This window comes from Colobus angolensis, unplaced genomic scaffold, assembly GCF_000951035.1.
Source record: "Colobus angolensis palliatus isolate OR3802 unplaced genomic scaffold, Cang.pa_1.0 Scaffold58, whole genome shotgun sequence".
Lineage (NCBI taxonomy): Eukaryota > Metazoa > Chordata > Mammalia > Primates > Cercopithecidae > Colobus > Colobus angolensis.
Genome location: NW_012119376.1, coordinates 2,578,727 through 2,594,254, shown reverse-complemented (window position 1 = coordinate 2,594,254; position 15,528 = coordinate 2,578,727). Strand labels below are relative to the sequence as shown.

General features: G+C 35.7%; 1 protein-coding gene across 1 annotated transcript in view; it reads left to right on the top strand.

The window, feature by feature from the left end:
- The window catches only part of ADGRG6 (adhesion G protein-coupled receptor G6), a 135,594-nt gene that overhangs the window by 88,944 nt on the left and 31,122 nt on the right, over positions 1-15,528 (top strand). The window contains exons 10-18 of the mRNA XM_011962046.1: positions 550-692; positions 3,446-3,557; positions 4,977-5,041; positions 5,594-5,801; positions 6,767-6,938; positions 8,648-8,788; positions 11,111-11,230; positions 12,803-12,848; positions 14,226-14,332. Coding sequence (XP_011817436.1) covers positions 550-692; positions 3,446-3,557; positions 4,977-5,041; positions 5,594-5,801; positions 6,767-6,938; positions 8,648-8,788; positions 11,111-11,230; positions 12,803-12,848; positions 14,226-14,332 — 1,114 coding nt within the window. The remainder of the gene's footprint in view (positions 1-549; positions 693-3,445; positions 3,558-4,976; positions 5,042-5,593; positions 5,802-6,766; positions 6,939-8,647; positions 8,789-11,110; positions 11,231-12,802; positions 12,849-14,225; positions 14,333-15,528) is intronic.

Sequence of the window (15,528 nt, the reverse complement as noted above, 5' to 3'; positions counted from 1 at the left end):
CCATGTTAGCTAGGATGGTCTCGATCTCCTGACCTCGTGATTCGCCCACCTCGGCCTCCCAAAGTGCTGGGATTACAGGCATGAGCCACCACACCAGGCCGAAATAGTTAATTTCTAATAGTTAGAAATAGTAATTTCAAAAGACAAATGGTCAGTTGAAATCATAGTTTTTTTAAAAAAAAGTTAATTTGGGGCCACAAAGAAAAAAATATAGAATTAACCACAGGAATGCTGTTTTCTTGTGTTTATGCTTTAACTAGTGACTAATATATTACTATAAATATTAAATATTAAAATATTTCTGAAAAGAAATGGAGTTATATGATAGAATTATACATGCAGTAGCCTATGGAATCTATTAATATTGGAATATTTTTAACATTATAATTTACACAGCAGCAGAGAAAGTCTGTGAGCACCTTGGCTAATCTCTTCAGTCTCAACAGGTGATGGTCATCCCTCTATATCCAAATATTCTGTTTCTACTACCAAATGACAACCAACCAATCAACAACAACAACAACAGTTCTATCTGAAATGTTTCCCTAGGTTGGTGCTTTGGGCCCTTCTAGTTTACAATGCTACCAATAATACTAATTTAGAAGGAAAAATCATTCAGCAGAAGCTCCTAAAAAATAATGAGTCCTTGGATGAAGGCTTGAGGCTACATACAGTGAATGTGAGACAACTGGGTAAGTGACTAATTTTTTATAATATACATTTTATACAACTATATATTCAGGTTTACTTGAAACAACAGAAATTTTCTTTACATGCTATTTATTTATGTACATTTTTTTCTGATGATGAAGTTCATCACAAATGAGTGACATAGCAGAAAAAAAAATTCAGCTCAGTATCTGTGAATCCAAGGGAATGAAGGAGGTAGATGAAAGTTCATATTTTACTTTAGGAACATATTTTGAAAATACTAACAATATGAACAAAATGCCAGAATGATCTTGATCATCATTGTTGTCAACTTTAGGAATAAAAAGAGTGTGTAAATGTGGATGTGGGAACTCTAATGAGATACATCTTATGGAAGGAGATTTCCTGTTATAAAACATCTCCTGCTGGGCATGGTGGCTCATGCCTATAATCCCAGCACTTTGGGAGGCCAAGGTGGGAGAATCACTTGAGCCCACGAATTCGAGACTAGCCTGGGCTACATAGGGAGACTGTCTCTATGAAAGATTAAAAAATTAATTGGGTGTCGTGCTGTGCACTTGTAATCTCTGCTACTAGGCAGGCCTGAGACAGGAGGACTACTTGAGCTTGGGAGGTCAAGGCTGCAGTGAGCCATGTTCATGCCACTACACTCCAGCCTGGGCAACAGAATAAGACTTTATCTCAAAAAAAAAACCAAACAGAAAATATCTCCTTCTCTCATGTTCCCTGTCTCTATTAGTAATACCACTGTCTTCACAGGACTAGGTCAGGAATCTGGGGGTTCTGTTGGACCTAGAATCAAGTCTCTCCTAGAAATCGTTCACATCCTAAGCTCTAACCACACATGACATGGCTTGTACTTCCACAAAGAGGCTGTGCTCCTTTGTATGCCCTTTTTCTATCTTTGCACACCGTTCTCCACTCCCACCGTCAACCTCATTATCACCTATGTATTTTTAAAGATAGCTCCTAAGTCACCTCTTCTATAGAAACTTTTCTGAAATCAAGTATAGACATCACTGCCTTTGAGCCTCTACTTCATGCTGTCCAGGTGCCTAGAGCATCATACAGACTAGATATATTTATGTTCATATATGTATATTTCATATATAATGTTCATATATATAGTTCATATATATGTATTGTGTGTGTGTGTATATATATATATATATATTGTAGACAATAATCGCTTACTTAAGAACACGTTTTCTTTTTTCTTTAACTCTTACTTTCCACATATTCCCAGAACCCAGCACATCCCCTGGAACTTGAACACTTATTGAATAAATGAATGAATGAGTCTGCATGAGAATATTTTAGGAAATCAAATGTTCACAAATATGGATAACAAAAAGCAGTTGTTTTAATGTTATTCTATGATTACAATTGTACTGTGATTAGGTACATTAGTAGAGATCAAAAGAAAAGAAAACTTTGACCCTTTGCCTTCTCTACACTGAGGAGGTTGAATTGAGGGAGGCGTGTTCCTCAGCCTTGAAGAGGGCGATTGCGACCAAGGCCAGAATCACAGTGTAGTAAAGAGGCAGGCATCTCCACTTCTGTGAGGAGCTACCCATCTCTATTGGGTGGATGTACACAGTTACAAAGAACTCATAGAGATGGATGAATGCAAATAATACTAATAATACTAATCATGACAGTAAACCATTTCTGAGTCTCTTTGGGAAAATACTTACTTCTTAACAAATGGGGCTTTTTGGAGGGAGGGAGAATGGAACCTGCTATCCTTTCACGTATAGGAGTCTTCACAAAGAAGCAACCTGACAAATGGTAGTTTATCTATGACTGGGGAACACTAGGAGGACCAGCACCATCTGTATCCTCATAGGCTGGGAAAGCCCAGCACCACTTTCTCCATATATATACCTAAACATTTAATTTATACCATTTAATTTAAATTATCCATTTTATTGTTTTTCTGCAAGTGAGTCTGTGGATAAGTGCTTCTACCAATGGAAAAATAAAAAGCTAAATCCTAACAGTTTTAAAGCTTACAGTATACATGGGAAAGTTATTTGAATTTTCAGTTGGTGATGACAGTACTTGTTCCCAGAAAACTGATATAACTTGCTAATGTTCACTCCTGAAATACAAGAGTTTATTGTTGCTGTTGATGTATTGCTGTTACTTTGATATTCTTTAAAATATAAAATCTGAATCATTGATGTCATGAGGCTTACTTAGAGAGTTGTCAAACCAAAAGTCAGATGATTTGAGGTTACAGAAATCCGAGGGTTTGTTGGTTTGCAGGTGACTTCCTGTGGCCCCCTTAGCTTCCAGGCAGGAGACGCTATCAGAGCAGCTGGAACATTTTCTATAAAATAGCCACACAACTCAAAGGTGACATTATCGAGTCATCATTTATAGGCTTTACCCTTTGAAAAAAATCAAATTACATTTTGAATTTTTCAAGATTGTTTTCCTTCTCTATAGGGTTTATTTCTTTGAATAAAACTAGTATCTGCAAATGATTAGAATGATAATGTATGTTTCATGTATATACTTAAATAAATGTGATTTTTACTAATGGTTTTGTCTGATGTAATGGTTTTTGTATTTGAAGTGTATTAAATGTTAATACTTTTTCTAACTTTTTTTTTTCAAATTCTGAACATAAACGGTAATATTTTGGTATTACATTAAAGAAATACCTAATTAACAGCATTGTCATTTTGCTTTCATCTTGCATCTCTAACCTCTAACTTTAAAAAATAGGTGAATATTTCTCATGCTGGTTCTTATGTTCATATAGGTCACTGTCTTGCTGTGGAGGAACCCAAAGGCTACTACTGGCCATCTATCCAACCTTCTGAATACGTTCTTCCTTGTCCAGACAAGCCTGACTTTTCTGCTTCGCGGATATGGTAATATTTTCACTGACTCTTGCAGCAAAGCTCCACGTTATCAGCCTTCCCAGGGTTATACGTGCAGCACGGTAGTTCTCAGGCATTATATTGATTGCAAAGAAGGGCAGGAATCTCTGTGTATGCCTATATCATTCACTCCTGGGGAATAAAGATAACATAAGTGGATGACTCAGAAAGGCAGTGTTTTCCTCCCAGCCACATGCTAATCAAGCCGTCTCACAGAAAAACTGAAGAATTTAGAAGCCAGCGGGTAGCACCAGAGCAAAGTACCTTGTTTGTGGATGAACCTAGCCTAGCCTTGGAATATGCATCTGGAAATCTGAAACTTTTTAGCTATTTGGACTGATTATTGTTGGAATGGGGAGAGGAGGCAAAGAGGAAATGAAGACAAGATCCAGATTGGGATAGTCTACTGATGGAAACTGTCAGGGTATAGATTTTCTCTAAGTGTTTAACAGAAACCTCAGAGACAAGATAATTGCAGGGATTCATGGAATAGCAAGTTAAATCCATTTCTCCACCCACCTCATTCCCAATTAGAGTTTTCCGGGGGAAATTCAGGAATGGAAACTGCCTAAGCATACATACTTTGCATACTGTAAATACTGCTGGGTTTGACACTTTGTAGGGAGGAAAGAAGGGGACTTTAGAGATGTATGGACTTGGGTGAAATGTGGCTCCATCTCTTCCTGGCTGTGAGAACTTGGAAAATTCATTGATTTATCAAATTCCATTTAATCTTCTGTAAGATGTGGATTATAATCTGCTTTGCAGAGTTATGTGAACTCAAAATCAGATTTTACCTGTAAGGTTCTTAAAGCAGTACTTGACCAGTGTATCCTAGGTTAGGATATTGCTGGTATATTGTTTCTATGTTGCATGCTACTGATTTTTTCCCCGTAAGAATTTTTAGCATGAAATTTATTTCAATGCATTATAGTTTTATTTTCAAAGGAAACTTACCTAGAAATCAAGGCAAATCCCAAAAGTTATTAACTAATTTTTTCAGTTCTAATATCATTTATAGGAAAACAGGAAAAGAAAACTTGTAGAAGGAAATAGTACAAATGGAGAAACAAACTGGGGTGAGAGAGGAGAGAATAAGGAAGGGTAAGAGAGGAGAGAATAAGGAAGGGTGAGAAGAATGAGGTGGAGAAATGGAAAGAATTTGAGAACATTGTATAGATAGGGTGGTAAACAGAAATAGGCTAGAGAGATAGAACGTAGACATGTAAACAGGTCCAGAGATAAACAGAGAATTAAAATGAAAACAGAGTGAGAAGCTCAGTGTCTTAAAGGGAAGCTTAGCCATTGATCATATTGTAATAAATGTATACATCATGTAAAAATCCCTTTAAACAGTACAAAATAATATCAGTTATATCAAATATTTAAAATACCTATTTTGTTTCATAGTTATTACAATGCTACCAACCCATCGGTAACCTACTGGGGACCTCCTGATATCTCCAACTGTTCAAGTAAGTGAGCAATTTTCCTTTATTTCTCAAGGATAAAATGACATGACTTCAGGCTTCATGGTTTTCATTGTCTTCAGGAATATTCTTGTGCTATGTGATACTGTTTTCATATTAAAAGGCAAATGATTATTTCACTTAAGACAGAAAATACTTTTTGCTCTCATTTTAACTTTCTGTTCTGTAGGGGATTAAAAATAGGAAAATCTAGAGAAGACAAAACGAATATATAAATTGATATTTGTATCAATGTTTTGTAGTTTGCATTAATTTTAAAGAGCAAATTACCCTTATTCAGTGATTCTGGGGATGTTTCTCTTAGAACTTTGTGTGTTCATCCCTCCAAGTTATTTGTATCTTACTAAAGAGAGAAGTTAGCCTCTGCATAGAAAGAAATATTATTGCCTTGTGAATATGAGGATGAGGTATACACAGGAAAATCTCACTTCCTTGCTTCAACTGTAAAGTAAAATGTTACACTCTACTTTGGATTCCTGGAAATGCTCAAAATATGCAGGTAAAACTTAGTGTTGTTTTCTTCTGCCTTTGTTTTAGAAGCAAATGAAGTTGCTAACCAGATTTTAAATTTAACTGCTGATGGGCAGAACTTAACCTCAGCCAATATTACCAACATTGTGGAACAGGTCAAAAGAATTGTGAATAAAGAAGAAAACATTGATATAACACTTGGCTCAACTCTAATGAATATATTTTCTAATATCTTAAGCAGTTCAGACAGTGACTTGCTTGAGTCTTCTTCTGAGTAAGTATTTTTTTTTTTTTGGAGAGTAAATTTTATTGGATAATGATGTTACATGATTTCTCACCTATCTGAATACTTTGTGCCCAGATTTTAGAATTCAAATCTCTGCAAGATGTATTGATAGTCATTCATAGTGAAGCAAGGTCATTCGCAATGTGAACTTAAAAGTTCTGTATGGTCTTTTTTTGAGAAATACAATTTACAATATACATAGCCCTAGAAAGCACAAGCAGTCTTTCATTTTTTACTTGAAAATTCTAAATTTAGTTTAAAAATTCTAAAATTCTAAATTTAGTTGACCAGTAGAGTTATGCATAACTGGTCATTGTAAGTCCACTATACTGTGAACTGTGTCACTGACAGCCACAGCCACATGATTGTTGGACTTCTGAAATGAACACGCTGGGGCAGATGAAAATGTACCTGTATTTATATGATTCAATTTGTATTTAATTGCTTCACTTAATATATAATATTAAAATATTTAATGTTTTTCTCTTTCTTCCCTTCTACATTTCTCTGAAGAAAATTTTATATTTGTTAAAAATGTATTTTCTAACAATCTAAATAACAATATAAACATTTTTCTAGTGTCTTGCAGTTCACAAAACACTTTTATCGCATTATTTCCTTTGATTGTTGATAAGCTGTTAAGGTAGGGAGAATGCTTTTTTATGTGAGAAAAGAGAGGCCAAAACAAATGAAAAACAGTATTTGTTCAGGATGATTTAACTGTTGATTTTCTTTAAAGCAGATATTTCTCTTGAGGATTTATCCATCCCTGTGATTCCATGTTTTAACAGATATCACTATGGATTGGGGTAATTTTATGGGTGTTCATGTTAAGATCAGAAAATCTGAACACAACTTTATTTTGTTTGTATTTTGCCATGCAGCAAAACATGTTTGTTTAAGAATCTAAAATATCGTATTACTTAATAGTGGTATTTTTGTCATTTCTTTAGAGCTTTAAAAACAATTGATGAATTGGCCTTCAAGATAGACCTAAATAGCACATCACATGTGAATATTACAACTCGGAACTTGGCTCTTGGCGTGTCATCCCTGTTACCAGGGACAAATGCAATTTCAAATTTTAGCATTGGTCTTCCAAGCAATAATGAATCGTATTTCCAGGTAATGAGCCAGTGGTTTCTTTCATTTTAATTAATTACTTAGACATATAAAAACTTGCTGATCACTTAGCAGTTGCTGCTTCCAAGCGGTCTTGGTCCATGAAGTGGCAAGCAGGTCTGAATGTTGGCTAAGTTTAACTAGAGCAGTAGCCATAAGGTATTGTGGGAGCTCAGAGTGAGTATACTTTCATAATCTGGGTGACAGGGGAGGTCAGCTTACCTTCTACAAGAGGGGTTACTGGAGCTAAGCATGAGTAGGGGCCACCATACTTGGGGTGAGCATCAGTTCAGTTAGAGGAAAGAGCTTTAAGGGCCCCAAGGTGAAAAGAAGCATGGTACATTCTCTTTGCCAGTGGTTCTGAAACTGAACATTAGAATCTTCTGGAGAATGCTGGGTGTGGTCTCTTATGCCTGTAATCCCAGCACTTTGGGAGGCCTAGGTGGGTGGATCACTTGAGGCCAGGGGTTCGAGACCAGCCTGGCCAACATGATAAACCCGGTTTCTACTAAAAATACCAAAAAAAAAAGTTAGCCAGGCATGGTGGTGCATGCCTGTAATCCCAGCTATTTGGGAGACTGAGGCACGAGAATCACTTGAACCTGGGAGATGGAGGTTGCAGTGAGTCGGAATCATGCCACTTCCCGCCAGCCTGGGCGACAGAGCAGGACTCTGTCTCAATAGAAAAAAAAAAAAGAATCTTCTGGAGGACTTGTTAAAACAGATTTCTGGGACCTACTCCAGGAGTTTCTGATTTAGTAGGTTCTGGTTAGGCCCACCAAATTTGCACTTTTAACAAAGTCCTTAGACATTGCTGGTCTAAGTATCACACTCTGAGAACATGTGATGTAGAAGTCTGAGATAGCAGATGACAGTATGGCTGGACACATACGCTGGGGCTAGATTAATGGAGAACCTTTTCAACATGTTCAAGCAATGCATAAGCAAAGAATTTTCAAGTTCCTACTACATGCCAGACACTGTTAGCCACCAGAGCAAACAAAATTAATGAAGCATTGTCCTTGACCTGGGAGAGTATAGTATGTGAAGCGCAATCTATCTTTTAACTGTGGAGATAGAACAAACTGAAAATATAAAAAGCCTGAAATCAGGATACAGGCAAGACGTTTTTTCTCCATTAGACTACAGGCTCTTTTGGGTAATTCTCTTTCACATTTTAAGAGTAAAACTCAGTCAACTTCAGTCTTATTCCAAGACAATTTGCAAGAAAGCTTTCTTTGGCCTTGTGCTATGGTTTCAGGAAGAATGCTATCTGAGAGTGTTCATAAAATTTTAATGCAGTCTGAAATAAACAAGTTAACTTCAGTCTCTTTCTCTTTCTCTCTCCCTCGCCCCTTCCTCCCATAGTTATTATCTTTCACTACGTGTTTTGAGAAAACCTCAAAATCTGCTTCTGGTAAATCTAATTCTTATACTTGAAAGTGTTGACTGATTTGTAGATTTCTTCTATGTCTTAATTAAAATCAGTGCATTTTCTCCTTTGACACACATGTAAAACCCAAATGAGATCTACAGCTCTGTCTGTAGGGGTTTATCCAGGAGTTGCAGTGACTACTGTAGATACAAAGGGAAGTCCTGGTACTGGCTAATTTGAACTTGCAATTGTTCACTCTCCTAACTATGCATGTGGAATAAAGTTATTACCATTTAATTATGATTACTTGACCAATATATCTCTATGTGTGTGACAGATGGATTTTGAGAGTGGACAAGTGGATCCACTGGCGTCTGTAATTTTGCCTCCAAACTTACTTGAGAATTTAAGTCAAGAAGATTCTGTATTAGTCAGAAGAGCACAGTTTACTTTCTTCAACAAAACTGGACTTTTCCAGGTAAGCACATTCATTAAATTATTATTTTTCAATTGCAAATGAAGTGTCTTTGCTCAAAGGAAAAAAAACAAAAGTTTAGATTCCTTTGAAATATATCAGAAGGTTTAGAAAAATTTACTGCATTTTCAAAAATGAAAATTTTTAATGTAATTGTTGAAATATTTTATTTCAGATAATATGCTTATTAACAAGTTGTATGTACTTCGGTTTTTAAAATAATTCAAGTATTAGGCTAAGGCTTGCATTAAACAATTAGAAATTGAATTAGTGAAGAAATGACTGTTAATTATTGCTTTCATTAAATATTTTATGCTTTCCAATCATTTAGGCCTTTAGAGTTAAAGAAATTGCACACCAAAGGAAAGGGTTTTTTTTTCTTTAATTCAACAGGAAGCACTGTTTACATAATGAGCAGCATTCTTGGCTTTAATCAGTTTTCCCATTAGTATTTCAAGTGACCTTTGGTCTTTACACATCCGCAGAGTAGGATGGCATTGTGCTAAGCACATATTATCATTTTTATTGGCATCATTTGTAGATTCTAGAAGGCCCACTGCCAGCAAACACTGGTGACCTCTCTTTGCCTTTACAAGTACAACCTGATCAAGAGCAGTTTTGCTGGACCCTTTTTAAAAAATAAAACGTATCTATTAAATTCAAGATATCATTGCATATTGAACAATGTGACTTATATAAAAGAAAATAGCAAGTCTCAAGGCCAGAGAATTGTTTGTAGTAGATCTGCCTTTATATATCATATGTAGAGGAACAGCCAAGTAGAGATATAGTCAAGGAAAAGAATACCATGGAATCCTTGACAGTAATTAATTCCGAAATTTAAAAATTTTATCAACAAATGTTTTAGGAACCAGCTCTATACAAATTTTGTGATTTATATGAATGCAATTTATATATTTTATATAAAAACATGTGTAATTTATCCTGAAGGATTTAATAGCTATAAACATATACAACTGCAGTTTTAAAAATTATGGAATTTAAAGTGTATGACAATGTTACCTTAAAACTAGTATAAAAATGCAGTAGGTGTCACAAAGTGTGAATGGTACAGAAAGGGGGTCCAGTGCAGGGGTAAGGTTTAGCCCTGCACTCTTAAATTTGCAACTCTTAGATTTGCAAGGATCTGTCATTGTTTTGAGTCATCACCACATCATTGTTTCCTTCTCCTTTGATATTTCCCTACCAAAGTTGTTATTAGGAAGCGTATCTGGCCAGGTGCAGTGGCTCATGCCTGTAATCCTAGCGCTTTGGGAGGCTGAGGAGGGAGGATTGCTTGAGACCAAGAGTTCAAGACCAATCAAGCCAACATAGTGAGACCCATCTCTAAGAAAACAACAACAAAAAAAGGAAGCTTATGTTCGGTTTCTAAAGTTAATTTACTAGAGAATGAAAAAACTTTAAAGGTTCTGTGGTGCTCCCCTATCATAGAGGGCAAGGTACGATGGTGTTGTTTTGTGTTTTACTGAAAGGCTGAGTGTCACTATTTAATAGCTGAGTTTAATAGTGACCACCACACAAAATTAGTAAAAAGCTATATTCTGGATGCTGAATTTTATTTAGAATTTATCCTGTGATTATTCCAAAACAACTGATTTGTAAGCTATGATATAAAGAGAAATTCAGGAGATTTGACAAGAAATACAAGGGAAAGAAAAAAATAGAGATGAACTTGCTGAATAGAATGCTTATTGGTCCATACCATTTTATGGGACAGATTTGATTTCCTGACAGCCTTATTCCTTAGTGAAACCCGCAGATGCTGGCAAGGAAACAATCAGAGAAGAAGGTAGATGTCCTGAATGGGACTTGAATCCAGTATATTACTTTTAGATATAAGTTAGTAAACATGTCAAGCTGTTGGCATGGATATGAAAGATGTATTGCTTTTTATTTTTCACACCATATTTTCTTTATACTTCTCTGAAAGAAAACAGTATCTATTTTCTGGAGTAGGGAAATGATCTAATTGTTTCGCAGCGTTTTATGAGTTTATATTATTTATGAGTCTGCATTGTTTCAGATGTTAACTGGCTGACAGCAGTCACCACAATCAAGAATGTAGTTTCATGAACTCAGTCTTACAATATTGGCTCCCGGCGTTCCCTCAATGTATTTATTATAATAAGGGAAGTAGCAAACCTCCTTCAGGAAAGCCAGCAACTTGATGTGATAAACAGGATGTTCTAGAACTGAAGATCTTAAGTGTAAAACTTGCTGACAGTTTGCTTATTTTGGAGCACCAAACTAAAATAAAAGTATGTACTTCTGACTGATACACGCGATTTTTTTTTTCTTCAAAAGGATGTAGGACCCCAAAGAAAAACCTTAGTGAGTTATGTGATGGCGTGCAGTATTGGAAACATTACTATCCAGAATCTGAAGGATCCTGTTCAAATAAAAATCAAACATACAAGAACTCAGGTAAGAAAATGCTCCCAATAGGATTTGGACAGAGGTGGACTATTTAAGATACTAATGGGGACTTTTTTTCTACATGTTAAAAAGTAACTGACCCTTTTTTATGGAATAGGACCCAGTTTTCCATAAAGAGAGAATAGCTGGTCAGGTAGTGCTTCAAAGTCACAGTAAATTGAAGCAGCTGGAGAAGTTCGTTTTATCTAGGACTCAATAATCAGAAAGAGAAGGGAAGTGAAGAGAAGGGCTTCTTTTTTTAAGATACAACATATATTGCTTCAAATAAATTAGATGCAGATGTAGTTGCACAATTCTGCCAGTAGAGGTATTGGTTGTTTCTTTGTATTTCTGTGTATGAAAGAAACAGGGGAGGATGGACTTATTTTTTGAGAGATTAGCAGTTGTTTAGTCTTTGCAAATGTTGCTTTTCTTGTGGCTTCATTACCCTTGTCATCTGTTTGTTTCATAAAATTAGATGGAAGTTCTTTATTGTCCCAGATGGCCCAAGAACAGGTTTTTCTCACTTTTCTAAAGGGCCCTCGTCATGATTCTGCCATGTATTAGATAGGCAGGAAGGCAGGCCGGAAATGAGTGTGCTGAGGATTGAAAGCCAAGTCACCTGAGATCTAGCCTCCTATGTCACGAACCATCTTAGACTTCTGTGTTCAACACTTTGGCGTCCTTTGTTTCAGCCCCTTCATTCATGAAGGAAGATTTTTAAAAATTGTACAACATACATAATATAAAATGTATCATCTTAATCACTTTTAAGTGTACAGTTCGATAGCATTGTGTTCACATTGTTATGCAACCGTGACCACTATCCATCTCCCCAGCTGAAACTCTTCTCCCATTAAATACCCATTCCCTCTTCTCTACTTTCAATAGCACGTGGCAATCACCATCCTACTTTCTGTCTCTTAATTTCACTACTCTAAATACCTCATATAAGTGGAAACATATAGTGTTTGTCCTTTGTGACTAGCTTATTTCATGGCACAGTGTCTTCAAGGTTTATCCATGTTGTAGCATCTGTCAGAATTGACTTCCTTTTTAAGGCTGAAGAGTATTTCACTGTATGTATATACCAGATTTTGTTTATCTATTTCTCCATCGATAGACGCTTGGGTTGCTTCTACTTTTTGGCTCTTGTGAATAATGCTACTGTGAGCATGAGTCTACGGGTATCTCATCTAGTCCTTGTTTTCAATTTATTTATGTAAATACCCAGACATAAAGGAGAATTTTGAAGATGATGTTAAATTGCAGTGTCAAGAGCTTTTCTAAATGCTAAGAATGAGAGTAGAATCAATATATTTAATGAATGGGACCTTTGTAGTAACCTACAGATAAATGAGTAGTTAGTGTGATTCCTCATGAGGTTAGAGTTGATTTTTGCTTGAATTCTCTATGGGAGAGAAGAAGATCCCCCTAAATTGCCTGATGTTTTTAGGTTGAATTGGCATGTTAATACTAATCTATTTCTTTGTGAAACCCTTTGTGTTTTTATTTTTTTGCCATATTTAAATCATGGCATTTTAAACACAATTTCACATATTTATTCTTATGTTAATATAGGAAGTGCATCATCCCATCTGTGCCTTCTGGGATCTGAACAAAAACAGTAAGTTTTAAAATACTAGTTGTCTTAATATAGATAACAACCGAATTTTAAACATTGTTAGACACCCCCATTTCCTTTAATTCCACCCCAAACCAGAGTGAGTCACAATGTAAGTGTAAATGGCAAATGAGTTGCAAAGTTAGTTTAGGTAGCTTGGAAAGTCAGTTCTAATTTCTGTAACTTTTTAGTCATTGCAAGAAGAAATAGGCAGACTTCACTGTGTTTTCTTTCATTTTTTCAGTTGAACAGCCTCTTTAACATCAGTTATTTGTATAATACAGCATACAATTTTATTGCTACTTTTGACAAAAGTGTACGTGCACTTAATCTCATTCTTCTAAGACACATTTGAGGAGATTATTTGATATGTGTAAGGCAGACAATTTAAAATCCAGCTTCCAGAACTCCAGTTATGAGGGAGGTGAGAAGCTGACCTGACTAAAGGAATGTAAATATAGAAATGGTTATAATGGATATGTATTACTTGAAAGAGATGAACAGCCTGCAGCATTAGATTTGACAATCAAGAAAGGAAGACAAAATTAAGGGATATATCAATCAGTAGGCATAAGGTGTTGAAATCTCTTTGAAAGGAAGTACAAATAAAGAAGGCTCTTCTGTTTGTCCCCTTGTGAGGATTATTGTGGCCAGATTCATTCTGATATCAATGCAGGCTGCTTTGCTGATGAAAACAGCCTGAAAAGGGTGAAAACTTTTTTTGATGGTCCTACAGGTGTTTTTTGGTGGAGGGGTTTAGTTGCATAATTTTGAGAAGATCTTTACTCATTTGCATAGTTAAAAGTATCACTTTATATCTTAAAATCTTTATTAAATAAAAGGATTCAGTACATTGACAATATGTGTTGCTCATATTCCGTTTTATACCATAAAAGTAAGATAAGGTGGGTTCAAGCCATTTACTGTCAGTTACCACCAGTAATGATTGCTGTATACATAAATAACACATTCTAAGAAAGCAAACCTTCTTTGTTATTATGTCTTCATGAAAATGTAGATTACCCCTCAGAAAAAAATCATTGGTTCATAGTGTGTAATGTATTCGAAGAGGAGTATTCTTTTTATGGAAGTTCGTTTTAAAATATGTTAAAAATTAAACTTGAATCAAACATTTGTGGAACTCTCAAGTTTGAACCCACTGATTAGATCACCTCTAACTGCCAACCCAGAACTAACATTTGATGATTCTAGGAATCCAAATTATTCTAAGCACTGAAAGCTTTCATAATGGTATCCGTTTTATAGATAAACTCTATACGGCAGAAGAGACTGAGGCAAATTTCTCTATAGAAGGTCTCATCCATTATAGAGAAGACACTGACCTGTTGTTTTCACACTGTTTGTTGATTCCTTCAACAGAAAGTTTTGGAGGATGGAACACATCAGGATGTGTTGCACACAGAGATTCAGATGCAAGTGAGACGGTCTGTCTGTGTAACCACTTCACACATTTTGGAGTTCTGATGGTAAGGGGGGGATTTCTAAGCTCATTTTGACATGCTATAACTGTGGATGTCATACTCCTTTTTGCATGTATTTTTAGATTATGTATTTTGGGAATTATTTTCTGATTAGTTTTCATCTGTACCATGAATCTTAATTCTTAATAAAGAATCTAATTAGCAAAGATCACATATTAAAAATACATGAAAGTAATTAGAGAAAAGAACTTTCTCCCTTTTTTTATCCTGTAGCATTAACAGTGATGATAAATAATCTCAGAAACATGAAAATTCCATGAAACTTTTTAATTAAGAGAGAAACAGTATCAAGGAGATGGGCAGGGAGACAAGTGGGGGAGGGAGAGAAGGTTAAAGAAGAAAATACTGGGTATTACTAACATGGAAGGGAATTGTGAATAGTGTGATCAAAAAAAAATTTTCTTATGTTATCACTCACTCAATGTATTTGAACGTTACTTTGTACCTGGTACTGCACCACGTGTTCTCCCTCATAGAGACTGCAGTTTGTTAGGACAGACTAGTGACTAGGGTTAGAATGGAGACTTCAGAGCTGCAAGAGAGATGATGGTTATGATGTTTCTGTCATTCTTAGTCCTCTACATCATTCTTTCCTTCCTTCTTCCATGCTCCTGTTTTATCTTATTAGCTAGCTTGCCATACAGTTTTAAACAAAAATTAGATTGCATCATTGTATTTTTCTTATCTCACCAAATTTTAAGATGCACCATACATCCAGCGACTTGTTTGAACTCATCCATAGATTTATACCTTTACCTTTTATCCGGTGTACTTGTGATTTTGCAGACACTTTTCTGGGCTCTAAGGTACACTCTGGGTTGTAGCATAGCCTTTATTTCTGTATGGTTTTCATAAAGGGACCAAACCACATTTGTTTTTTAATAGGAGATAGGAGTAATGTGAGCTGAGGCAACAAAGCTTTTCAAATTAGAATCACAGACGTCAGGTTTTGTTTATTCCCGCCTTTAAATCTTGCATCCTTCTTCCTGTGGGGACTGGGAGGAAGCTGTGAGGATCTGTGGGATGTAGTATTTGGCTCATGAATCTACTCAGCCTATGTAAATGGCCATTGTCATGGCAACCTTGCTAGTTGTAATTTTCCTGACAATCAAGTACATAAATGCTCTGTAGAATAAGAACAAGTCATTTAAAAAAAGTGATGAATCATAAAAGATACCTTT